Genomic DNA, 25,031 nt, shown 5'->3' with positions numbered 1-25,031 from the left:
GAACCTGGGTGTTGGGAACCAGGGTGTTGGGAACCGGGGTGTTGGGAACCGGGGTGTTGGGAACCGGGGTGTTGGGAACCAGGGTGTTGGGAACCGGGGTGTTGGGAACCAGGGTTTTGGGAACCGGGGTGTTGGGAACCAGGGTTTTGGGAACCGGGGTGTTGGGAACCAGGGTGTTGGGAACCAGGGCGTTGGGAACCGGGGTTTTGGGAACCAGGGTGTTGGGAACCGGGGTGTTGGAAACCGGGGTGTTGAGAACCTTGGTGTTGGGAACCGGGGTGTTGGGAACCGGGGTGTTGGGAACCTGGGTGTTTGGGAACCGGGGTTTTGAGAACCGGGGTTTTGGGAACCGGGGTGTTGGGAACCGGGGTGTTGGGAACCGGGGTGTTGAGAACCTTGGTGTTGGGAACCGGGGTGTTGGGAACCGGGGTGTTGGGAAACGGGGTTTTGGGAACCGGGGTGTTGGGAACCGGGGTTTTGGGAACCAGGGTGTTGGGAACCAGGGTGTTGGGAACCTGGGTGTTGGGAACCAGGGTGTTGGGAACCAGGGCGTTGGGAACCGGGGTTTTGGGAACCAGGGTGTTGGGAACCTGGGTGTTGGGAACCGGGGTTTTGGGAACCGGGGTTTTGGGAACCAGGGTGTTGGGAACCGGGGTGTTGAGAACCTTGGTGTTGGGAACCAGGGTTTTGGGAACCGGGGTTTTGGGAACCGGGGTGTTGGGAACCGGGGTTTTGGGAACCGGGGTTTTGGGAACCGGGTTGTTGGGAACCGGGGTGTTGGGAACCAGGGTGTTGGTTCTTTGACCCACAAAGAGCCAAAACCCTCTTTTGTTTTGCCTGCTGCTTCCCTCTTCATCCACCAGATCAGGGTGTCAACATCCAGTCCTGCAGGGCCGGTGTCCTGCAACCTTTAGATGAGCCTTTGCTGCACCACCTGAATACAATAATTAGATGATTAGCAAGGCTCTGGAGAACTGATCTACACAAGGAGGAGGCCATTGAGCCATTTCATTCTTGTTTTGTACCGGTGGCACATTGAAAGGACAGCGGTCCTCGAGGTCTGGAGTTTGACAGCCCTGCTCCAGATGGTGCCTACCTGCTGCTACACCTTCAGGGCAGCACCTGAGTGCCGCTGACTCAGGTCTGCACACCTGTGATTCATCACCTGATCATCCAGGAGTATATGAGGAGCAGGCTGCTTGCACTTGGTTGCCTGAGTGTTTGCCAGTAATGGTACTCTGCGGCCCTCTGAGCTAGCGCTCAGCGCTATCTCTGAAATTACTTCTACTAATTAATCCTTGTTGCCTCTCTCAGGTGTTTCCTTGTGAAGCCTGATTTCTGTCTTTCTGGATTTCTCCCCTCGTGACGCCGTGGATCGCTTCCCCCTGGTTGCCCGAGTTCCTTCCTTGCCTCTGCAGATCTCCAATAAACCGTTCCTGGATTCTCAGCCGGCCGTCGCTTCGCTCCTCGAGCCTCCACACCCGACCTTACCTGTCCGCCCTCTGCCGCAGCCTCTACGGCTACCTGCATAGAACCGAGTCCCGGATCGCTTCAAGGACACCCAGAGACCAAACCCTGGAAACCACGGCATCGCCCTGCTGGCAGAAGTCGAGCTTCATCTCAAGTAAGATCGGTCTGATTCTTCCTGAGTTTCCACTTTCCGACGCCCTCAAACTCACCATCTCTTTCTCACTGCTCTTCTGGCTGCCAACCCCAAGGACAAGAACTACAGTCTCACTTTTCCTCATTGTTCAAATAAACTGTGTTGATGTGATCAGCTGTTCTCCTGGTGGTGGTCTGAATGTGGGGAAAGAAACTCAGACCCAAGAAATCTTTTTTATCGAGATAATAAGGATCAGATCTTAAATATACGCATATTTTGTGGAGCTGCCTCGGCTGTTTCAGCCTGTTCAGGGCATCAGCTGTTGTGATCAATTTTGCTTTTTTTTGAACCGGACAGTTCCCTTTGCGGCCTCCATCCGAGCTTCGAGTCTGAAACCCAGCAATGAAGACATAAAGTCCTGCTGCTATTTGAGAAGATCTGGTTTATTCTGACGAGAACAAGAAACAGAAACGTGCACAAAACCAAAGGTGACTCTGCTGCTTTACAGTCATTGTTTCACTAAAATATTCCTGTTATGGACGAGATTTATTTATGAACACAACTTAGTAAAAATAAACGTATTTATAGAAGAAATGACCAGGAGCAAAGGAGAGCGGCTAAGTCGAACTACAATACCACAGAAGAAGAAATAATCAAATTCACTTTCACAGGCAGGAACTCTGTTCGGTTCTTCAGGCCGGGTCGTCACGGGTCTCTGGTTTGCTGAGTTCTGGTCTGGTTCTGGCTGCAGTCTTGGGTTTCTCCCTGTCCAGAGCTTTGTCCATCTCGGTGTAATAATCCAGGGCTTTCCTCACCGGGTCGATGATGTGCTGCTGTGGACAGACAGACCGGTCAACGCTACAGATGACAGACCTGACAGACCACCTAACGGACCGCCTGACAGACCACCTAACGGACCGCCTGACAGACCACCTAACGGACCGCCTGACAGACCACCTAACGGACCGCCTGACAGACCACCTAACGGACCGCCTGACAGACCGCCCAGTGTTTGGCTGAAGGGTGATTTCTTCATACTTGCGTTTCATGGCGTCATGTCTGTCTGCTCACCTCCAGGCAGGGGAAGAGGTTGGCGAGCTCCATGAAGAGCGGCAGCAGGACGAACCTGATGAAGCCGATCTGAGATGAAGGTTTGGTCACTTTGTCTCTGTCCATGAAGGGACTGACTGGAAGACCCTCCAACTTCTCCACGTCACTCTGAGGACAAAAACAGCTTGCTTCAGTCTACATCTCGGCGCAGCAGCCATGTTCTCTGAAGCGTGGCGTAAAACCAGAACTTGTCCAAAGCTACAAATGAACCACAGCTCAGGGTGTCTGCTGTTAGTAGATGTAATCTACCTGAGAAAAAGGTAAACCTGTAGTGTACCTCCCCTAATCTGAACACCATAGATTATTCTGCAGACCTTCCTCCTCCTCCTCCTCTTCCTCTTCTGGCTCATTGAATATTCAGCCGTTCCTTTGATCTGCAGCTCTATTCATATTGAGATCAATGTGATGCTGAGCATCCAGACTCTCTGAAGCGTCAAACTGGCTATTTGTTTTCCATGCACAGCGGCCATGTTGGATCGTAAACCTGGGTGTGGCTCCTGCCTCCAAATTACTTCAGGTGGCGCTCTTTGTGTTGTGCTGACTAGTTTAGCCTAGCGTAGCCTGCCTGAGCTTAGTTCATTTGTTAGTCTGCTAAAAGTGGCCTAATCTCAGCTCAGCCTATCTAAACAGGCCATGGATTATATGAGAGTAACATTAACTATTGCTTCGTCAAACTAAAACTAATTTAGTTTGTTAGATTATTTTAGTTTTGATTAGCATAGCGTAGCCTATCTTTTATCATGCCGATTGTTTTTATGTTTATCTTAATGGGATAACTTTACTTACTCTATTTTGTTTTTATTTTACCTCAGTTTAGGCCAACTCACCAGAGATGAATAATTTAGTTTAATGTAGCTACAATATCCTGGTGCAGGGGTCAAACTCCTGTCCTGGGGGCCACTGGGTGCCTACAGCCTTTAGCTGAGCCTCTGCTGCACCTGACTGCAATAATGAGTCATTAAGGCTCTGCAGATCTGACCGACACAAGAAGGAGGTTAGAAAGACTTTTCATTCCAGCGTTTTGTTGCTGTGGCTCACAAAACTGCAGGACAGCCAGCGGTCCTCCAGGACTTTCAGACCCCTGGTTTAGATCATGTAGGTTACTGAAAATTAGCTAGGCTAACCTAAGCCTGGTTTATCCCATGATAGCTTTGTGAACTAGACCTAAACTTAGTTTGGTTTATTTTAGTTTAGCTGACCTAAGATTTTCTTTCAATTTTGTGGTATTAATTTATTATTTTCAATGCAATTTAATTTAATAGAGTGATAATAGAGTGAATTCATCACAAATGTCATCACTTTTGGCCAGTAGCTACAATATCCTGTGGCCCTTAAATGGTTGAGTGGCCAGTTCAAGGGATAATTATTAACAGCTATTTGTGCTAGCTTGATTGCATTTAGCTAACCTTGTGTGGCTAAGCTTGTGTAACTAGCTTTGTTTAGCTAAACTCGTGTAGCTAGCTTTGTTTAGTAAAGTTTGTTTAGCTAAAGCTTAGGTAAACAAGCTAAGCTTAGCTTAACAAGCTAAACAAGTTTAGCTTAGCTAACCTCGTTTTAGCTAAATTTCCTTAGCTACGTTTGTGTAGCTAAGTTTGTGTAGGTAACCTTGTGTAGCTAAGTTTGTGTAGCTAACCTTGTGTAGCTAGTAGCTAAGTTTGTGTAGCTAAACTTGTGTAGCTACGTTCGTGTAGCTAAGCTTGTGTAGCTAAGTTTGTGTAGCTAAGTTTGTGTAGCTACGTTTGTGTAGCTAAGCTTGTGTAGCTAAGTTTGTGTAGCTACGTTTGTGTAGCTAAGCTTGTGTAGCTAAGCTTGTGTAGCTAAGTTTGTGTAGCTACGTTTGTGTAGCTAAGCTTGTGTAGCTAAGCTTGTGTAGCTAAGTTTGTGTAGCTACGTTTGTGTAGCTAAGCTTGTGTAGCTAAGCTTGTGTAGCTAAGTTTGTGTAGCTACGTTTGTGTAGCTAAGCTTGTGTAGCTAAGCTTGTGTAGCTAAGCTTGTGTAGCTAAGCTAGGACAGCTGCCTGTCCTCAGTTTGTTTTAATGTAGCTAAACTTTATTCATCCGGATTCATTTTATGTCCTGTTTGCTTCAGAAAGCCTGAAGAACCAAAGCTGAACTGTCAGCTTTTTAGCGATAATATTCAGCTGAAAGGTGTTGTGATAACCTTTCAACTGAGGCGTTTTTGCTTCTGCTTCCATTGAGTCCAGAGCATGAAGCGGGCCGATGCGGTACCTGGTTGAAGAACTCCTGCAGCAGGCAGTCCAGCCAGGGCTCGGCCACCTCCAGGGGCCGCGCTTCGTTGGAAATGTCGCTCACTTTGATGAGGATCATCATGAGCTGCTCAGAGCCACACAAACACATGGGAATTTGGAGGAAAATGAAATATTTTTGAAAGTTTTAATTTACGTTTGACTAGGACTTTATGAAAGATGTTTACAATAAAAACCGTCAGTTTGAAAACACAGAAGTTTCAGATCACAGATTTTATTTCTGAAATGAAATTTGGATGTTTGTTGTAGTTTTAGCCGAGTCTGTTTCTGAAGATTTCTTTAAAACAAAAGGAATTTTCCATCAACTTGTAAAGGCTCATTCATGTTAGCTTGTTTCTCAGCATATTAAATGTTTCTGTGACTAATGCAGCTGCTTAAAGTAGAGAAAGTTTCCCCTGCATGGCAACATTTCTTGGATATGGTGACCGTCCGGTTGGTTTCCCTCCTGGTCCTGTCGGGTCGCTCTCACCAGGTCTTTGTGTTCCTTGTTGGTGAAGTCAAAAGCAGGCAGGACGGACTTGAACTTGTTCAGAATCTCGTTGTGTCTCGTCATGTCGGTGGCCAGGATGCATCTGCAGGTAGAACACAATCTGAACCAGGAACTGGAACTGGACTCACACTGAGGAGCTGATCTCACTTGATGATTCCCTCTCTTATCCGTTTGTACTGATCCAAGGACAGATTCCTGAAGATGTTGCTCTCTCTCTGCAAAACAAGGAGAGCCTGGTTACTGACGGTGGAGGTCAGCTGATTGCAGCTGGAAGCAGAGGACGGCGGTCTCACCCTCTGCAGGATCTGAAAGGCCACGGCGCAGTGGTGGTTCTCCAGGGGGGAGATGTCGTTGTAGCGCAGAGCCAGTTCGGTCCGCGCGTTTATCTGCAAACGAAAGGAAAGCGTTCAGCGGAAGGCGAAGTCGAGCCGCTGCCGGACAGAGGCGCGTCCACCTGGTAGGCGTTGTTGTATCCGGTGTGGTCAAGGTCGTGGCAGACCGCAGAGGTCATCATGACGAGCAGGTCGACGGTCTCCAGTTTATTCCTCAGGTCGGTCAGCCAGATCAGCCCGTACATCTGAACAGAGAGACCGCCGTCAGTCCGCTGGTCTGGGGACCCTGTCGCCATGGAATCGGCCCGCGGGGTCTCACCATCTGGGTGACGCAGAAGCAGTGCTTGAAGTTGTGAAAGGGGATGTTGTTGTATCTTCTGTAGACCTCGAACAGGAAGTGCTGCAGAGCTTCAGGCTCGATGTTGAAGGAGGAGATGAAATCTAAATCTGTGAACATGACCTGCAGCAGAACCATGATCTCTGCGTCCTCCCACTGCCTGGAGACACGAGCGGGACACACAGGAAGACATCGAGTCTGAGAGGACGGCCAGCAGCCCGTCCTGTTCTCTGAACAGACAGTCTCTGTTCAGGTGTTCTGGTCGGGTTGTGATCGCGCCAGAGAGCAGCTCTTCTCCCTTTTCCTGGACCCTCCGGAGCCCGGCGTCTGCAGACCGTCCTCCTCTTCAGACCGTCCTCCTCTTCAGACACATTGAATATTCATCCCTTCCTTTGATCTCATTGAGATTAATGTGATGCTGAGCAGCAAAGGATCTGCTCTTCAACAAAAGCTGCACCGCGTTGTCCTCGATGGCATCATCATCATGACTACAGCTTTGATCCAACACTCACCAGTTATTGAAGGTGGGGGTCTTCAGGTTCTGCCTCAGTTCCTCTGAGACCTCCAGGCAGCTGCAGCAGGACGTCAGAGACCCGTCAGAGAGACAGCAGAGACCCGTCAGAGAGACGTCAGAGACCCGTCAGAGAGACAGCAGAGACCCATCAGAGAGACAGCAGAGACCCATCAGAGAGACAGCAGAGACCCGTCAGAGAGACAGCAGAGACCCATCAGAGAGACAGCAGAGACCCATCAGAGAGACAGCAGAGACCCATCAGAGAGACAGCAGAGACCCATCAGAGAGACAGCAGAGACCCATCAGAGAGACAGCAGAGACCCGTCAGAGAGACAGCAGAGACCCATCAGAGAGACAGCAGAGACCCGTCAGAGAGACAGCAGAGACCCGTCAGAGAGACAGCAGAGACCCGTCAGAGAGACAGCAGAGACCCGTCAGAGAGACAGCAGACCCGTCAGAGAGACAGCAGAGACCCATCAGAGAGACAGCAGAGACCCGTCAGAGAGACAGCAGAGACCCGTCAGAGAGACAGCAGAGACCCGTCAGAGACAGCAGAGACCCGTCAGAGAGACAGCAGAGACCCGTCAGAGAGACAGCAGAGAGTAGAGAGCAGCTCCCTGTCCAGGAAGACTCACCTCATCTGCAGGACCTTCTGGCGGACGCGCTCCACCTCCTCCCTGGTCTTGTGCAGACTCCTCTTGTGGTAGAACGGTGACGGCTGGTGCGGTCCCTCTGAGAGGTCTTTGTAGAAGCCCAGCCAGCTGAGATGCTCGACACTCTGGAACCGAGGAAACGGATCAACCGGCCCAGCATCAAACCGTCGGTCAGGGTCAGAGGTCAGGAAACAGCATGAGCCGATACCTCCAGCTTCTCCCGGAAGCAGTCCACCTGTTTCTTCATCTCCAGCACGACGGCAGGCGTCTCTCCAGCCGCAGACAAGACCTTCTTCTCCAGGGCCTGCAGTCTGGGACAGATCAGCACATCAGCCTGCAGCTGCCGTCCAGCCAGGATCCCACATCATTCCGGACGTTTGCTACCGGAGCGTCTACCTTTTCTCCATGGATGACAGATCGAATCCAAGCGCACCGGCAAGCTCAGCAGGCAAGCTCCCTGCAGGGAGAAGGAAACAGATGACCACCAGGTGGCGCCGAGAGCAGCCTCACGGTGTTAGCTTACCTAGCGGCTCGCTGTTGCAGTCGGCAGCTACCACCTCCAGCCTGTAGCGGGAGGCGGGGCAGTTGGGCTCCAGGCCGGGGCAGATGTTGATGATGTTCCCTTTGGGGTCGTAGAGTTTCAGGATGTCGTGAGGTCCGGCCTCGGCTGCAGAGCGAAACAGATCTGAAACGGCAGGTCATCCGTCCATCTGTCACTCACTGAAGCTCACTAACGTTTGGTCAAACATGTCGGGAGTGGAGCTTGCAGCTATCATAGAGGTGATGCCATCATTTTAACGAGAGTGAATGTGATTGTGTATGTCGACTAACATTGACATAAATCTGAATGAATATTCATGAGCGGGTCCTTATTAATATGACTGAGTGAACATGGGAGCCGAACGCTCTGTGATTCTTCCAGGACACTATTTCACATCTCCACGTCTTTCAGAACGTTTCTGATGTTTATGGTCTTTCTGCCTTCCTCCCTCTGCTCCGTGTTTCAGCTGCTGCTTTGGCCCAGAGCCGACCGACTGCAGGGAAACCACAGCAAGTGGCTTCATTAGGCGCCACGGCAGCAAAACATCGGGAGGCAAAGTGACGCCGACCCGAGTCGGAGCCGGGTCGGAGCCGGGTCGGAGCCGGGTCGGAGCCGTCGGAGCCGGGTCGGCCCGTTTCCTGGTTTGTACGGAACCGGACTGGACCTCATGGATGCTGCTCTTCATGTTCTGACTGTCACCAGGAGTCAAATGTGTTGTTTGCATAAATGCTACGTTAATGGCAGGTCGTCATGGTTAAGAGAATCATTTATAGATAATTATGAATGATAGAAAAGACTCCAAGCCAGAAGACGTTACGATGCAGACCTACCACAGCAGACCTACCACAGCAGACCTACCACAGCAGACCTGCCACAGCAGACCTGCATGAATCAATATTACACCTTATTGATTCAATATGAAACCAATATGGACCCGTCTTGTGCTGTCTGGGTTCTGGTCGCTGCTGCCATGACAACACTTTGACTTTTCCTGAATGAACCGAAAGAAGCAGAAAAACCAAACAGATGAAAACTCCAGACTGACCTTTGACCTCCTGAGCCGGACAGTCTCCTGGAAACTCGGCCCGCTCCGGGATCCCGTTGATGGTGAAGTGAATCGTTTTGGACGCCATGTTGCTGCAGCGGGAGCTGCTGCAGTCTGATCCCAGAGAGACGCTGCCTCCTCTTCCTCCCTCCTCTTCCTCCCTCCCTCTCTCCTCTTCCTCCCCTCTTCTTCCTCCCTCCTCTTCTTCCCTCCTCCTCTCTCCTCTTCCTCCCTCCTCTTCCTCCCCTCCTCTTCCTGTGTTCATGTCTCCATATTATTACAAAGTTGTAATAAAGTCAGGGCCGTGTAGAGACCTTTCAGGGTTCAGAGTTAAAAAAGGGAACATTGAAGAAAAACATTGAACAACAACATAGCAATAACCCATAGTGATCAATAACCCATAGTGATCAATAACCAATCACTGCTAATGCAAAGCAAATGTCCATATTTCTCCAACAGGAATAAAGTTTCTGTTTCTGCTGCTGATCTGAGACTGAAGCTGTTAAACCAACTTTATTTATAAAGCATTTTAAAACAACTTTAAACAGGCCAGGAGAGAAGGTCAAAGGTTATAAAGTTATTACATTTCCTGCCATTTTACTAATGAAGCCCTAATAATATCTATTTAACCTCTGGAACAACTTGGCTGCAGATGATTAAAAAGCTCAAACAGTTTAACTCTAGATAATGTTTTCTATGTTAGCATCTCCAGATCTAGAATCATAAGACTGGGATATGAAGGCAGTGAGAACTCAGGAGCTGCAGGTAGGGGCCCTTCAGGGGCCCCCAAACATTCATTAGGATGAAGCTTCTTCCTGTCGTGGCTCCTGAAGGTCAGCAGGGGTCGCTGTTCTTCTAAAAACCTCCAGGTCAGATCATGTCCAGTAAAATGGATGGAAATGGTCACTGGTTATTCCTCACTGTCTGTTTGCATAACTCACGACTTATTTTGTTCAGTTTAGATGGTTATAATAATCTAAACCAGAACAAATGATTGCTGGAGGAAACATCCCTGAACTTGGATCACCTGAAATCATTTTACTCGACACACAATATAATCGTTGGGAATCTCGACTCGTTCCAGATGAACTTTATGATAAATGACTTTCTAAACATAACTCAAGTTACCCAAACAAAATATGTTACAATTTCTGCAATGAACAAAATCTAGCTGACGTGCGGCGTCATCTTAATCCCAACTGGATGAAATTTTCATGGTTCAAATAGCAAATCAAGAATTGATTATTGGCTCATAACAAATTAATTATTGACCAATGAAATCAACTCAGATATTTCTGCTGCTCCGTTGATCAAAGTCTTATTTCCTCACAAATACAACCTCAAAACTGGTTAAATATATATTGCAATAAACGGAACACAAACAAAATGTGAATCCTCCAACCTGAACGAGATGAAATGTTTATCCAAAATGTTTGATTCGATCAGGAAACGAATCCAGCAGGAGAAAAAACGCAGAGCTTTGTAAAAAAGACAACTAAATTCTACCAAATCCTGAATAATAACTAATGTAGAAACCAACAATGAAAGATTCACATCAACAGATTTAAATTAGATAACAATTTACATTCCTCCAAATTCTCAAAACCAAAATCTCACATGTTCTTAAAGAAATTCAAACATTTTCCCTAAAATGGAGGATAATTATAAACTTATGACAACAATATTACAATATTAGAACTTATTAAGGCTGTTAATCATTAAACGAAGCAGCGGGTTGGATGGACTGGCTGGAAACTTTCATAAACACTTTGGAAAAACAATAAAATATTAATGCAGCTTACAGAAATGTTTAAAAATCACATTATACCGACTGCAATAAAACAAGAGATTATTACATGGAAACCAGACAGAAAACACTCAGAAATTCAGATTATAAATTACTAACATAAGAGCTGAATTTACCAGATCATATAATGCCTTACCAAAACCATTTATTAATCAGATTAAAAATATAACACATGATCCAATGACCCCACAATTACCAAATTTATCTATTAATGGAATATCATTCACTGACCAAAAATTCAATAACCAATAAAATTTAGGTTGCTGTCAAGAGCTACAGCAACCTGCTGTCCTTCTGCAGGTGCATTGAGCAGAAACCCTAATCCTAACCCCTAAACACCTAATCCTAACCCCTAAACCTATCCCCTAAACCCCTAAACCTAACCCCTAAACCCCTAAACCCCTAAACCTAACACCGCTCTCTCTGCCGACTCGTACTTCCCTGTGCTGTAGCAGCTGCCACGCAGCGTCTGTGCTGCTCGCTTCTCCTCTTAGGTCCAAGCTGGTGCATTAATTTACATTAAATAGAAAGGTGGAACAAATTGAAAATTGCACTTCCAGAATCTATTTCTAGAGATATGGTAACTTTTGGAGTGTTATTGAAAAACAAAACAATAGAGCTCTGCTGTAATATTTTGTCTGGCAAATTGTTTCATTCATAAACTGAGCTGAGATCACCTGCAGTTTTTAACATGATCTTAATCTGAATTCCAGTTCCATTGAAATCTCTGAAATGTGTTGAATATCTAAAAACCTGACTGATATGAATGGAACTGGCCGCCAGGCATGTTAGCCCTGAAATATGGATTCATTTGTTGCTATTTTAGTTATGATTAGTTTATATTTTTCTTTATTAATGATACTGTTGCATTCCCATTTCTTAATCTGCCTCTCTTTGCAATTTAAATAAACTTCATTAAAGAAAGAGAATGACATCAATGGCGGAAATGCGTCAGAAACACGTGATTGCGGAAGTGTTCCCTCTTCCGTCCGCTGCAGCGCATTACTCTCATATAAATTACATTTGTTTCGGGATAAATCTCCACATGAGTCGTTTGAAAACTGTTTTTTCTGCTAACATCAGCTTCATTTTTCTTCAATCAGCTTAAAACCGATTGAGGAGCCGATCGACCCCCAGGCCTGCAGGGGGCGCTGTGACGCAGCTCCGCATCACGCTGTGACGCAGCTCCGCATCACGCTGCACTTCCTGTCGCCTCGGGTGCAGCACATGTTGAGGAGGAGCAGCGCGAGGAGCTTCGGAACCGAGTGGACCTGGAGATAAAGTGGTGAAATGACCGAGAGCAAAGCGGAGGCCGCGCCGCAGCGGCCCAGAGAGCTGCTGGCGCTGAACCCGCAGCAGGAGGCCGAGTTCAAGAACAAGGTCCGCGAGGTGAAGAAGAAGAACCGCGGCGGGAAGGTGAGCACGACCAGAACCGAGCTCCGGTTTGGTCCAAAGCATCTCGCTGGACTGGGTCCAGGTCAGCAGAACCGGTCAATAAATTAGGATAACAAATTCAATAGTTTCAGGAACTTTATCTCATTATATGGTTCATTTCACACAGGCGGGATTTCCAGCTCTTAAATCTGCGGTTCCGGTTCCTGTTGATTAAACAAATAGACAAAAACAGGTTTAAAAAAACCCGGTGGAACCATGGGCGGCCCTAAAAGGGGGGCCGCAGGGGCCCAGTCACCAGAGCGCTAAATCAATTTCTCATGATGATATGAACACCCAACACTTGTTCCCAATATCCTGAGAACAACTTTTCTTTTTACCTTCACAGTTTTAGGAAAGTAATGAATCAGGCTGAAAGTGTTGCTCTGAGTCAAGCAGAAAGTCAGTGGGGGGTCAGCAGGTCAGCAAACCTCCTTCAGGTTGATTGCAGCAGCTTGAACATGTGTTTTAGTTTAAATCATCTCACCAACGTCATATGACATCACTTCCTGTTGGTTTCTTTGTTCTCCAGGGGAGCCGGTTAACTCCAGGTGTGGTGTATGTCGGCCATCTTCCTCTGGGGCTGTTCGAGCCACAGCTCCGGTCATACTTTGAGCAGTTTGGGACGGTCCTGCGCCTGCGGCTGTCAAGGAGCAAAAAGGTCAGAAAACAAGAACGGCTCAGTGGGACTGGACCCGGAGGGACCCGACTGGGTCCAGAGCCGACTGGGTCCAGAGCCGACTGGGTCCAGTTCAGACTGGGTCCAGTTCAGACTGGGTCCAGTCCCAACTGGGTCCAGTTCAGACTGGGTCCAGTTCAGACTGGGTCCGGTTCCGACTGGGTCCAGTCCCGACTGGGTCCAGTTCAGACTGGGTCCAGAGCCGACTGGGTCCAGAGCCGACTGGGTCCAGTTCAGACTGGGTCCAGAGCCGACTGGGTCCAGACCCGACTGGGTCCAGTCCCGACTGGGTCCAGAGCCGACTGGGTCCAGAGCCGACTGGGTCCAGTTCAGACTGGGTCCAGAGCCGACTGGGTCCAGAGCCGACTGGGTCCAGAGCCGACTGGGTCCAGAGCCGACTGGGTCCAGTTCAGACTGGGTCCAGAGCCGACTGGGTCCAGAGCCGACTGGGTCCGCCCGGAGGTTACCTGTAGCCGCCTGTTGTGGTTACCGTAGCAACAGGGAGTGATGATGTCATCTCTGTTGCAGACCGGCGGCAGCAAAGGATTCGCCTTCATCGAGTTCGAGAGCAGCGATGTGGCCAAGATCGTCGCAGAAACCATGAACAACTACCTGATGGGGGAACGGCTCATCAAGTGTGAGTAGAACCTCCAGGACCGGGCTCGGGTTCAGGTTCTGGTTCTGATCCGGTTCCTTCCACCTGTCCAGGCGAGGTTCTGCCTCCAGAGAAGGTCCACGAGAAGCTGTTCGTCGGGTCCCAGAAGACGTTCCGCAGGCCGACCCGGCCCGCCGTGACCCGGTACAACCGGTACCGCTCGACGGAGCAGCTGGACGCCATGACCGGCCGCCTGCTGAGGAAGGAGTCGCAGCTGCGCAGGAAGCTGGCCCGGCAGGGGGTCCAGTACGACTTCCCTGGATTTGTAAGTGATGTTGAAACCGGATCAGAGCCCGGGTCCGTTGGCTCCGGGTCAGTGGGCCTGTGGTTTTTTCCCTGGTTCTGATGCAACTTTTCTCGTGGAAGCAGTTTGGTTCTGATGTTCTGGTTCTTACCGGTTCTTCCCGTTCTGGTCCAGGCGGCCCAGAAGAAGTCGACCTCCGGCGTCCTGGACGCTTCGTCCTGCAGCGATGTGAGTCCGGCCGCCGGTTCCGGACATGCCGGTCCTCCGGCCCGTACTGAAAATGGCCCGGTGCCGGTCCGTGGCTCCGGGTCAGATACTCGGGCCCACATGAAGGCGGGGCGTAAAGCTGATTGGCCGCCTGCCGGTGGTGGCGCCGTGAAACCCACGCCCCCACATGACTGGTTCCCATGACGACACAGATGATTCACCATAGCAACTGGATCATCAATCACTGTGATCGATGTGCATTGATAGTTGATATATTTGCTCAAATGTTCCTGGTGATTAGTTGGTGTGATGATTTTATGATATTGATCTCTTTGATCTTCCTCGTTGCTGGTTCTGATCAACCTGACTCCTCCTCCTCCTCTTCCTCAGCAGACCACGCCCGTCTGTACGCCGTCCTTCCTGGAGAGGAGGAAGTCTGCGGTCGTCCTGGACGACGAGGAGGACAGTGAGATCATCCTGAAGATGCCGGCGGCAGAGGAAGACGATGATGATGATGATGACTGCAACATGGAGGAAGAGGAGCACTCTGACAGCTCTGAGGACGAAGAGGAGGCCCAATGAAGGGTTTCAGTATTTAAGGCGGACTGGGACAGTTTCTACCTCCAGGCTGGAGCCGGAGTGACCCGATTGGTCCAACAGAACCGGGCTGGTCCAGGCTGGCTCTGCTTCCTGCTTTATTATTGTTATTGCTATGATGAAGAACGTGTTCTTGTCAGTCCGTTAGAGAATATTCTCTAACATTGCAGCAGACAAGCGGACCGGCCCGAAATCTGGGCCTGATCCGGACCAGCCAGGGAAAACATGGGCTGTGTCACATGACCAAAACACGGACCCCCCAAAGTTCCCAAACAAACAGACCACATGTTCCCCGCTGGTCAGCTGGTGATCCACTGGATCAGTCAGAACCTTCTGGGCCGTCTCAGTCATGATGCTGGTCCAATGAACCCAGACGGATGTTTTCAGACCTATGAGCTCCAATCTGCTGCAGTGCTAACACCTGCGCTAATACCGGCGCCAGCATTGGTGCTAGCATTAGTGCTAACAATGACGCTAACAGCAGTTTCATGGTTAAGGCAGCTGGGCGTCGCTCTGCAGTGAGGCGGGTTTTACTGGGACAGAACCAAAGAAAGAAAAACAGGAAAATATTTCAGTTTAATAAAATACTCAGAGCAGCAGCGACCAGATCCCTGATCGGCCAGATTCCTGATCGACCAGATGGATCCTCAGTTTGGCTCAAGCTTGATTATTAATTCATTGTTAAAGAATAAAACTGTTTCTGTGACACTTCATTACATAAGGAATTGATTTCAAATTGTCTCCTGGGTAACTGATGTAAGCCTTCGTCCCCCTGTAGGCCTTCGTCCCCCTGTAGGCCTTCGTCCCCCTGTAGGCCTTCGTCCCCCTGTAGCTTCTTCTGAAGCCACAGAGCAATCCAGCAGTTAGAGCTCTTTAAAAAAACGAGTAAATATTTAATCATATATTGACTCAAATTAGTTTACAGTCTAATTTTATTATAAATAAAAATTGTTGCAAATATGCGTAAATATTGTGCATTTCTTCTAATATTTATATGTTTACTTATTTGTGGAAACCGAGTTAAAGCTACATAAACCTGGTTCTCAATGATCCACACATGCGCAGTCCGGCCCTGGCCGCCAGGTGTCGCCAGAGATCGAGCGGCCGCTTCTCCATGCGACAGTTCTGTAAGTGCCAACATCATCTCTGGATGGACTGCGCGTGCGCACGCCGATCCCCATTCTTGTCCTTCAGGCAGCATTCCTGCTGGAGAGTTGATAGAAAGGCGGAAAGAGGAGCGGTTTGAGGCCGCGGACTGAAGCTGTCCTCCCGAAGCGGAGAGCGGGCGGCCCGGAGAGTCTGCGGCGGGAAATGGTGAGTGTTCACTGGAACGATGAAGCTGCTCCTCTTCGGCCCTCCCGCCCCCAGTTTTCTTTTGTTGCTGCGAACTGACGTTTCATTCAAAGGCAGCTAGCTGTAGCTGGGTCGGCTGCTTACTGCCGGGCTTCCCGCTGGGAAAGCGGCCGCAGAGGCTGAAGACAGGCGGGAGGTTCCACGGAGGCTCCCGGAGCGGACCCAGGGCTGCCCGCGGTCCACTGGGGGCGCGGAGCCGGGGAGGCTGCGGCTAGCTGGAGCGGAGCTAAGCTAGGGAGGGGGAGGTCTGGTGCACCAGGATGGAGATCCAGACAGCATCATGTGACACTGCAGCTTTATCTAGCCAGAACCTGGACCAGAAACTGGTGCTGTCTGCTGCCTGGGGCTTCAGGGTGAAATTAACTCCATGCCAGGGTGGAAAGACATCAGCAGCAGCTGCCAAACCCTGGGACCCCACCTGCCAAAACCTGAGACCCCCACCTGCCAAAACCTGAGACCCCCACCTGGTAAACCCTAAGATGCCCCAGCCCCCGACTCCCACTTGTCAGAACTGGATCAGAACCACTGAAATGGATTGCTGCTGCTCGTGTTCTGGTGTGCTAGTGGTCCATAGAGGGAAAGCTGCTCAGGATGCAGATGCTTTTAGGGGAAAGTTGAGTGGAAGGAAGAAATGCTAGAACTGGTAGCAAAAGCAACAGCCTGGTAGGGATTGACTAATCTTTTTAGCCATGTTTGTCATGGAGTTCTGCAGAGGACATGGGAAAAGATTTTTGTTTTGAGTTCCCTTGCAATGATCTATTGATCAGTTATGAGGCATAATTGAATACTATAGTCCTTTCTTTTTTTTTTTTTTGAAGCATTTATTTATAGATTTTAACAGAAGAACAAGAAACATACATATGTACACTTACAAAAACCAAAAGCACAGAAGAAAAAGGAACATACATACATACATTCATACACTTACAAATACTTAGAACATAAACCTATACCAGAGAAAAACCCAAAGAGCATATACACAGGGTAGACTATAATAATAATAATTAAAAAAAAAAAAAAAAAAAAACGAGGGGGGGGCTGCAGCAGACCCTCGATTGACCAACTGTAAACATCAATTTGTCTTACCATATGGCCTTATAGCCATCCATCTTTCCATCCATCAAGTTGGATGTCATTTTGGCACAGCCAAGTGTAAAAGACAGACCAGACCACCCAAAATTTATCAAGCTTATTCTTAGTAAAGTAACTGATTTTCTCAAGTGCAAAGTAGAATGTCATTTGTGTGGTCCATTGTGAAATTCCACATAATGTCCTTTTCTTCCAAGAGAGTGCAATGCAACGTTTAGCTTCCAAAAAGGAGACATTAAGTAAGGATCTCAAGTTGTTTGGGAGAACAAAGTCCTCAGGATAAATATTCAAGATGCACATTTTAGGATCCAAAGGAACCTTTTTATCAATCATCTGACCTATCACAATCAATACCTCTTTCCAAAATGCTAACACTCGAGGACACGCCCACATACAATGAAATAAAGAACCTTTTTGGGAAGTACATTTAATGCAAGTATCAGGAATGTTAGGATTAAAATTATGCAGTTTAGCTGGAGTGATGTATTGCCTAGTCAGCCATTTGTATTGTAATAATTTGGAATTTATGTTAGCAGATTGTGTGTGAATCGAAGTGCAAGCTAATGACCATTCCTCACTCGATAAGTTCTCTCCCAAGTCCACTTCCCATGCTTTTAGGATATTAGTCGAAGATTCCTTACAGTTGTCAACCAACAAGGAATAAATTAGAGACACCTGTCCTCTGCCATATAGGTGGCTGATGATAATGTCTTCTAATGAAGACAAAGAGGGCAGATCAAGGTTATTTTGTTGCTTGGATAAAATGAAATTCCGAACTTGAAGATATTTATAGAAATGTTTACTAGGAATGTCATGTTTGTTTTTAAGTTCTTCGAATGACATAAATACTCTCCCTATAAAAAGATCAGATACCTTAGCTAACCCCTTAGCAGACCAGAGTTTAAAACCCGGGTCAGTTCTACCTGGACCAAAGTCCCTGTTTCCAAAGATGGGTGAGAACTGGGATATATAATCCTTTCTTACAGTGGCCACTGTACTTTCTACTTTAGTATAAGGTTGTGTGAGGTTTTTCCATAAATGTTGATATTTTGTTGTGAAATACCTGAAGTTTTATATCTTTTTCTTTAGGATGGAAAGGCACCATAAACCTGATATAAACAGAAACCTTCAGGCAGTAGGAAATAAAAACAAACAAACCTTAATTTGGATTATTTCTGAGTTATTATCGCAGGGTAATAAATCATCTGACAGTTTTGATTGTGTCTGTTGTTTTTTAGTCTGAATGGTTTAAGAGCTGCTTTCATGTTCAGTTTCATCTTAAACATGCAATAAATAAATCGATTTTCAATCAGTGTTTTGCACCAAAGACTTAATAATAATAATAAACATGTTTCACTGAGGCTCTATAAGAGCCGTATGAATGAAATAACTAATTATTGATATGACAGCAGCAGAGGCTTTGACATCTGGTGGTGGGCGTGTCCATGTGGGCGTGACGTCATCAGGTATGAGTGAGGGTCACTGTCCTGCTGGCTGTGAGGAAGCGGTGAGCGGCTGGTCAGTCCTGGCACTTTGGAGCCTAATAATCAAGATGGAATAAATCGATAATTGGGACAGAACAAAGAATTGATTAGGAGTTGATTGATAGATTCCCAGTTAACCCAGTGCGACCCTCGACCACCATTAGTTTACTGTGATTTATAATAATAAAACCTGTTTATTATTATTAAGTCTTTGTTGCAAAAAGCTGATTGAAAATCAATTTATTCACTGCATGTTTATGTTTGTTAAGGTTGAGATGGAACTGAACATGAAGACCATTCAGAGTAGAAAACGATCAAAACTGTTAGATGATTTATTACCTGCAATAATAACTCAGAAATAATCCAAATTAGGATGTATTTTTATTTATTTTCTAGTTACAGAAAGTTTCTGTTGATATCAGGTTTTTGGTTCCTTTCTATCCTAAAGAAACATAAAATGTCAGATATTTCACAAGATATTAACATTCATGCAAAAACCTCACATAACCTTTCATTGAAGTAGAAAGTACAGCGGCCGCCGTACGAAAGGCTTACAGTGTCTAATCGTTAACTGATCAGTACAGTTTTGCGAGGGAACTCGAAACAAACATTTGTCCCCATGTCCCCTATGGGGCTCCGTAAATTATTAGCATGCCTTTGAAATCTTGCATTAAATGCGTATTAGGCTCCTGGTTTGGAGCAAATCAGCCAGGCTACGCAGAGCGTGATGTCATCAGAAACTGAGGCCCCACATGGCTGTAGTAAAACAGGAAGTGGAGGTTTCTAGCAAGCAGGAGAGTCCCGCCCTCCAGGAGGTCTGATGGCTGGTTCCTCTGGTAATACTCAGATCCACCAGTGGGTGGCAGTGTTCGCTCTGCCACAGCTTAGCTAGCATGTTTCTGTCTGACCTGCAGCGCATTAGCAAGTTTCATACAAGCTATCAAACTCACAAAGTTGTACTTCAAAAATCGCTTAAAGAATGGTGGAAACATGGCTGCCGTTACCGGAGCCACCTGCTGCTGCAGTTATGAAGGACCCGGACCGGTACCGAGCCCAGCCCTGGTACTGGGTCCATTCTGCAATCTGGGTTAAAATGCCTTTGATTGATCTGATGTGAATAAAAGAGCAGGTCAGAATGTCTGTGGAAATGCGATGATTTTGGAGCTGGGAACAAATGGCTCCCTTCATGTCACCAACCAACCAGAACCCGGCCCGGTGCCGGGTTCTGGTGCTGGTCTGTCCCACTCTGACTGCTTCTTGTCTCTTCCCTCCAGGACAACATTGGACAGTGGCAGGACGAAGACATGGATTCTTGATCCAGCGACCCGACCCGCTTCCCAACCCCTGCAGAACCAGCCCCCCTCTGCTGCTGTCCACACATGCTGCATTGCTGCCGCTCCCAGGTCCCCGCTGCGTCCGTCCCTCTACACTGAGCTAGTGGCTGTTCCTCGGGTCCGTGACCCGGTCCGGTCGGAGCCGGCGCGCCGATGGAGCCCAGCATGGAGAGCTGCTTGGCGCAGGTCCTGCAGAAGGATGTGGGCCGGCGGCTGCAGGTGGGACAGGAAGTCATCGACTACATCCTGGACAGGAACAAGTCCCCCGAACTGGAGCAGGACCAGACGGCGCTGGACAAGATGGTGGACGCCGTCGCCAGCTCCTGGGTCAACTCCAGCAACTTCAAGGTAAATGCAGCTGGAGCACGGCAGGTGAGGGGTGATGCTGTGGGGCAAGGACACGGAGCCTCCATCCAGTGTCCTGACCCGGTGGTACTCTAGCTGCTGATCCGTTCAGTCAGGTCATGATGGATGCAGCCTGACCTCTGGGACCTCTGGCAACTTGTTGCAATGGAAACAGAGCAGAAATCCTTTATATTAGCTAATCGGCTTCGTTTTGGCGCCCCCTAATGAGCTTCGGGGAATGATTTGGATAAGAAAAGTGATCAGTTGTCAGATCATTAACAATAGCATCGTTCTTCTTCCTGTCACAGCATCACTAACATGCTCTTAGTGACGGTCTGCTGCTAGCCTGCTGCTAGCTGCTTATAGCTGCTGCTAGCTGCTTATAGCTGCTGCTACCTGCTGCTAGCTGCTTGTAGCTGCTGCTAGCTGCTTATAGCTGCTGCTACCTGCTGCTAGGTGCTTATAGCTGCTGCTAGCCTGCTGCTAGCTGCTGCTACCTACTGCTAGCTGCTGCTACCTGCTGCTAGATGCTTATAGCTGCTGCTAGCCTTCTGCTAGCTGCTGCTAGCCTGCTGCTAGCTGCTTATAGCTGCTGCTAGCTGCTCTGGGGAAGCATGGTGGAGGATCCGTCATGCTATGGGCTAATCATTTAGCTTTTGGATTAATGACGTTGCATTGAAGCATTGGCAGGTTATCGAGGCCAGTCGCGATAAATAAATTAGTGACATGATAAATTAAAACGAGATCAATAATTTTTATGATTTATGGTTTTTCTCTTTCGGCAGAATCGGGATGACAGTTTTCAGTCTCTGATAAACCTTTTATTTACACACATTTATCCATTTTATTTGTTTCTCTTTTTGTTTTAGATATTTAAAATGTCTTGGAGTGTTAAATGTTCCTATGAAGTTATAGTTTATTTATGTGAGAACATTGTATTATTTGGTCTCAAAATAACAATATTACCGTTTATCGCAATAACTTCTGGGGCGATTCATCGTCCAGGAACTTGTGCTGCAGCAAACGCCAACCCCAGCTTGTGTTGCATCATCAGTGTGAACATCTACGTGTTTCACGAAGGACGGCGGTCGCCTGGCGGCGCCAGTTCCACAGGAAGTGAACGTTTCTCAACGTTTAAAACAAAATAGCTTCCTTTAATCCGTCCCTGCAGAGCTGCGGCTCTTCAGACATGTTTGGTTTGAGACAGTGAAACAGTGGCTGAATGGGCAGCCACCCAGGGCGGCAGCAGGAAGGGGCGGGGCACCGAGGACTGGGAAATGAACTCTGTCCCCAGAACAGGTTGACTGCTTCCTGCTGCAGAAAAACCCAGATGGTTTCTTGCACGTGATTGGCTGGAGGCTTGTCTTCATTCCTGCTGGAACCAGAACAGCTGGGAGCAACCCATCCTGGTTACTCTGAGCCACACAGAGTAATCTGATTACATTTACTGATCAGTTGGCAACACCAGTGGCAGGCACCATGACGGAGCCAATTGGGTTCTACTGGGTTCTACTGGGTTCCTTGAAGCAGGCGACTGGCCAGCTGAATTAATCCTCATGAAACTGAAGGAGGTTCTGGTTCACCTCGCTGTGTGGCTCCCAGTCTTCCCAGTGAACCAACAGCAGTAAAGCAGAACATACCAGTGGCTGGATCCAGTAAATCCAGTCAGTGCACTATTTTCACTGGTCTCTCTGGTCTCCAAGTCAGCCAATCACAGCGGAGGCAGCAGTAAGCCCCGCCCCCTGCGCTCCAAAGCCCTGAGTTGGAACATCGGCCTCTCTGATCGGGTCAGAACCTGCCAGAGCTGCCGCCTGGAAGCTAAAACATCCCGTCATAGCAGCTTATTATGTTGCTGCTGCAGCAACCAGCCGAGCAGCTTCTCAGTCATGATGAGCCGCCATGACACCACAGAAGAAGAATGCTGGGATCGTCTGAATCAGCACCACAGGAACTTGGCTTTGTTGTCCAATTGTCCTTCTGACCAAACGTCCTTCTGTCTGTCTCTGCAGAGCCGTCTGACCTTTAGGCCGGCTTAAAGGTCAGCCGCTCCAATCCAGGCCATAATAATCCACGTTCCACTTCTTACTAAGAAAGTCCAAGCAGCTGGTTTAGCCTGAAAGCAACTCAGCGTTTCAGCTGGTTGCAGTTAGGGTTTGTTGCATAGAAGCTGAATGCTGCTTGTCCATGTTGGGTTTTGGTTCTGGTTCTGCTCTGCCTCCAGAACCAGAACCAAAGGGTCTGCAGATCTTTGATCCGGTCAGGGATTATAAACTACCAGCAGGATTTAAACGAATCCTGGATGAGTTTCTGACCTGAGCCTTTAGAAATGTTCTGCAGCACGGCTCACTTTGGAACCGGCTTTATGTGGCTCTGGAGGCTCGGGTCAGAGGTCAGAGGTCAGCATGATCTCTGGTTCACAGCTGGAACAACTGAAGCTGACTCTAGATGTATAAATCTAGATCTACAGAGCTGTAGATCTAAATAACTAAATCTATAGATCTATACTTATAGATCTATAACTCTAGATTGTTCCTGTTCAATAATAGTTATTTCTGTGGAATCATTTCTATATCCAGCCTCTATGGGAACAGGTGAGCAGACCAGATTAACTGATCCGCCTGTAATAACATGATGTAATAATAATGTAATAAAACACGGAGACCTTCAGCAACATATTTTTCTAAAAGCAACAACTTTGAACCCGAACAGTCAGCTGGACCCAAACTCCGCCTCCAGAGCTGCGGTTCTGTTGAGCTCTGGGCTTGTTGTGTTTCCTCCTGGTTCTGAAGCAAAAACTGAACCGTGACCCGGTTCTTGGTCTGTTTGACACTAACGACAGTAAACACATCTAATATACTTGAAAATAAACACAAAATAAGGTAGAAACATTGTCTGTTAGAATGGATTAAAATGCTTCCATACTTTTTAAAGGAAACAAATTGCAATAAAAATGTCAGAGAATATTTCCTACTAGCATAAGCTCCAGTTGATGTTAGCCACAAGGTTTAAAGAAGGTAAAAGACACCGTCGTATCCGTGGACGTATAACGAGACGTACGCCTGAAAACCTTCCTCCAGCTTCGGGTCGATGTTCATCATTAGCTGTTATTTTGGACAAGCCCTGCAGGCACCGAGTGTAAAATGATATTTTCATCGGACTGGAAACGGCCGATCCGCTTTTCCCCAAACGCGGAAGCTGACCTGCAAAGAGCCCGATGACACCAGGTGTCTGTGGACAGCAGTGCATGCTGGGAGCAGCAGCACGGGGTGAAGACAGGCCGTCACGCTGCTCTGCTGCTGAGGCTCAGCTGACTCTCCAGAACCCGGTTCGGTTCCCGTTTCTGTTTTTAGTGCTCAGCCTTAGGGCCTCAGAGCGGCCCGGCTGGCGTCACGGCCCGTCCCGTGGTTCCCCTCTGACGGGCCTCGTCTCTGCCTGTAGGACGCAGCGGAGACACTCCACCTCTGTTAGAGCGGTTTCTGATCGCATCGGGTTCTGATCACACCGGGTTCTGATCGCATCGGGTTCTGATCGCATCGGGTTCTGATCACACCGGGTTCTGATCACACCGGGTTCTGATCGCATCGGGTTCTGATCGCATCGGGTTCTGATCACATCGGGTTCTGATCGCATCGGGTTCTGATCACACCGGGTTCTGATCGCATCGGGCTCTGCATCCCCAGAACCAGAACCAAGAGAGGAGAAGCAGCTTTCAGCATCTATGCACCAAAACTTTGGAACAAACTTCCAGAAAACTGTAAAACAGCAGAAACCCTGACTTCCTTTAAATCTCAATTAAAAACACATTCTGTTTAGAGTTTCATTTGAAATGTAATATGCAACAATGTATCGTTTATTCTATGTTGCATGACTTTGTGTTCTTGTGTTTATGATGTAAAGCACTTTGAAATGCCTTGCTGCTGAAATGTGCTAATCAAATACAATGTGATTGATTGATTGATTGATCACATCGGGTTCTGATCACACCGGGTTCTGGTCACATGGGGTTCTGGTCAAACCGGGTTCTGGTCACACCGGGTTCGGGTCTCTGGAGGAAGACCGCTCCAGAAACCAGAGTGAACTGGTGCAGTCTTTGCTCAGAGGCGTCTGTAGCTCAGGCTGCTGCAGAGTTTAGTCTAATGTTTCATTTTGGACCTGGTTCTGGACCCGGCACAGGAACCGGTTGTGGGCTCGGCCTAGTTCTTTGTGTCCCGGTCCAATGTCTCGTACCTAAAGTGAAACGGCCTGAGATGTTGCAGCAGCCATATTTAATCTCATATGTTATGAGGTTCATTTTTCCGTCAGGCAGATGTTTGGGTCGCCCGAAGGCGGCTGCAGCCGGAGCCGCGAAAACGATGACGCCTCATTGGACATGTCGGCTCGTTGATGCGATAGGTCACGGCGTCCGCCATATTGAATTTGGCGTATCTGCCAGTAAGCTAATATAAATGGAGGAAGTTCCAAAGCGCCGTTCTACAAAGTATTGAAGTGAATGTCGCTGGCTCACAAACAAAACCCTTTTTCTAACTTTTTGATGTGAACATTGAATTGTTTTGGGCTTTCTAAATAAAGAGCACAATGTTTATGATTGATTCTGATCGTTTTTATATTGGCTTTGATGAATTGGATATATTTATCAACATATTGACACAATTCCATAATTCAATGTTCGCTTCACATTTCAAGATAAAAAATACTATTTCTTTTTAATTTCTATCTATTTTATTGTGAAATTAATAAACTTTGATAAATCAGCCATTGATTTATACATTTTTGCTACCATTTTATACAGTATAATATGTCAGCTGTGCTATGGACAGCAAAGATGATGTAACAGTCTCAATTATTTTTATTTAGTTACATAAACTGTCTTAACACCCTAATACTTCAGATTGACATATTTCACTTAAAAATATTC

At 47.7% G+C, this 25,031-nt stretch overlaps 3 protein-coding genes and 1 non-coding gene across 43 annotated transcripts in view; 3 read left to right on the top strand and 1 right to left on the bottom strand.

Moving 5' to 3' along the window:
- Window positions 1-1,976: 1,976 nt before the first annotated feature.
- si:dkey-219c10.4 (high affinity cGMP-specific 3',5'-cyclic phosphodiesterase 9A) lies at window positions 1,977-9,287 on the bottom strand. Of its 4 annotated transcripts, none has more exons than XM_055053092.1 (14): window positions 8,892-9,287; window positions 7,829-7,990; window positions 7,702-7,762; window positions 7,514-7,616; window positions 7,288-7,430; window positions 6,651-6,710; window positions 6,121-6,298; window positions 5,924-6,046; window positions 5,763-5,855; window positions 5,617-5,684; window positions 5,449-5,551; window positions 4,942-5,046; window positions 2,675-2,821; window positions 1,977-2,436 (listed from the first exon to the last, which is right to left on the bottom strand). In XM_055053092.1, the coding sequence occupies exons 1-14, from the start codon at window positions 9,154-9,156 to the stop codon at window positions 2,296-2,298; spliced, it is 1,752 nt and encodes a 583-aa protein (XP_054909067.1). In that variant the 5' UTR covers window positions 9,157-9,287; the 3' UTR covers window positions 1,977-2,295. The 4 variants fall into 4 exon arrangements, with proteins under 4 accessions (XP_054909067.1, XP_054909068.1, XP_054909069.1 ...); XM_055053093.1 differs by having other exon boundaries at window positions 1,977-2,433; XM_055053094.1 differs by having other exon boundaries at window positions 5,449-5,524.
- A 2,564-nt stretch (window positions 9,288-11,851) lies between these two features.
- nifk (nucleolar protein interacting with the FHA domain of MKI67) lies at window positions 11,852-15,471 on the top strand. 2 transcript variants are annotated; one of them, XM_055053098.1, is made up of 6 exons: window positions 11,852-12,114; window positions 12,662-12,790; window positions 13,337-13,445; window positions 13,517-13,728; window positions 13,882-13,935; window positions 14,308-15,471. In XM_055053098.1, the coding sequence occupies exons 1-6, from the start codon at window positions 11,989-11,991 to the stop codon at window positions 14,494-14,496; spliced, it is 819 nt and encodes a 272-aa protein (XP_054909073.1). In that variant the 5' UTR covers window positions 11,852-11,988; the 3' UTR covers window positions 14,497-15,471. The 2 variants fall into 2 exon arrangements, with proteins under 2 accessions (XP_054909073.1, XP_054909072.1); XM_055053097.1 differs by having other exon boundaries at window positions 14,305-15,471.
- LOC129374611 (small nucleolar RNA ACA64) lies at window positions 13,977-14,105 on the top strand. The gene has a single exon (XR_008607527.1). It is a non-coding gene; the product is annotated as a small nucleolar RNA ACA64 (small nucleolar RNA).
- A 187-nt stretch (window positions 15,472-15,658) lies between the features above and the next one.
- Window positions 15,659-25,031, top strand: part of clasp1a (cytoplasmic linker associated protein 1a) — a 67,139-nt gene continuing 57,766 nt past the window's right edge. For all 36 annotated transcript variants that reach the window (XM_055053090.1, XM_055053080.1, XM_055053066.1 and 33 more), the window contains exons 1-2: window positions 15,659-15,825; window positions 19,712-20,119. In XM_055053090.1, coding sequence (XP_054909065.1) covers window positions 19,925-20,119 — 195 coding nt within the window. In that variant the 5' untranslated portion in view covers window positions 15,659-15,825; window positions 19,712-19,924. The remainder of the gene's footprint in view (window positions 15,826-19,711; window positions 20,120-25,031) is intronic.

This window comes from Poeciliopsis prolifica, unplaced genomic scaffold (assembly GCF_027474105.1).
Source record: "Poeciliopsis prolifica strain line A6 unplaced genomic scaffold, Auburn_PproV2 SCAFFOLD036, whole genome shotgun sequence".
In the NCBI taxonomy this organism is placed as follows: domain Eukaryota; kingdom Metazoa; phylum Chordata; class Actinopteri; order Cyprinodontiformes; family Poeciliidae; genus Poeciliopsis; species Poeciliopsis prolifica.
Note: the sequence above shows the minus strand (reverse complement) of the source record. Positions and strands in the feature narration are given on the sequence as shown.

Excerpts from the sequence above, each read along its gene's own strand:
- si:dkey-219c10.4 (XM_055053092.1), bottom strand. The coding sequence starts at position 9,156 with ATGAACACAGGAAGAGGAGGGGAGGAAGAGGAGGGAGGAAGAGGAGAG. Across the intron at positions 7,991-8,891 it reads TCCGGCTCAGGAGGTCAAAG|ATCTGTTTCGCTCTGCAGCC; the intron begins GTCAGTCTGGAG and ends CTGCCGTTTCAG. Across the intron at positions 7,763-7,828 it reads CTGCAACAGCGAGCCGCTAG|GGAGCTTGCCTGCTGAGCTT; the intron begins GTAAGCTAACAC and ends TTCTCCCTGCAG.
- nifk (XM_055053097.1), top strand. The coding sequence starts at position 11,989 with ATGACCGAGAGCAAAGCGGAGGCCGCGCCGCAGCGGCCCAGAGAGCTG. Across the intron at positions 12,115-12,661 it reads AGAAGAACCGCGGCGGGAAG|GGGAGCCGGTTAACTCCAGG; the intron begins GTGAGCACGACC and ends TTTGTTCTCCAG. Across the intron at positions 13,446-13,516 it reads GGGGGAACGGCTCATCAAGT|GCGAGGTTCTGCCTCCAGAG; the intron begins GTGAGTAGAACC and ends CCACCTGTCCAG.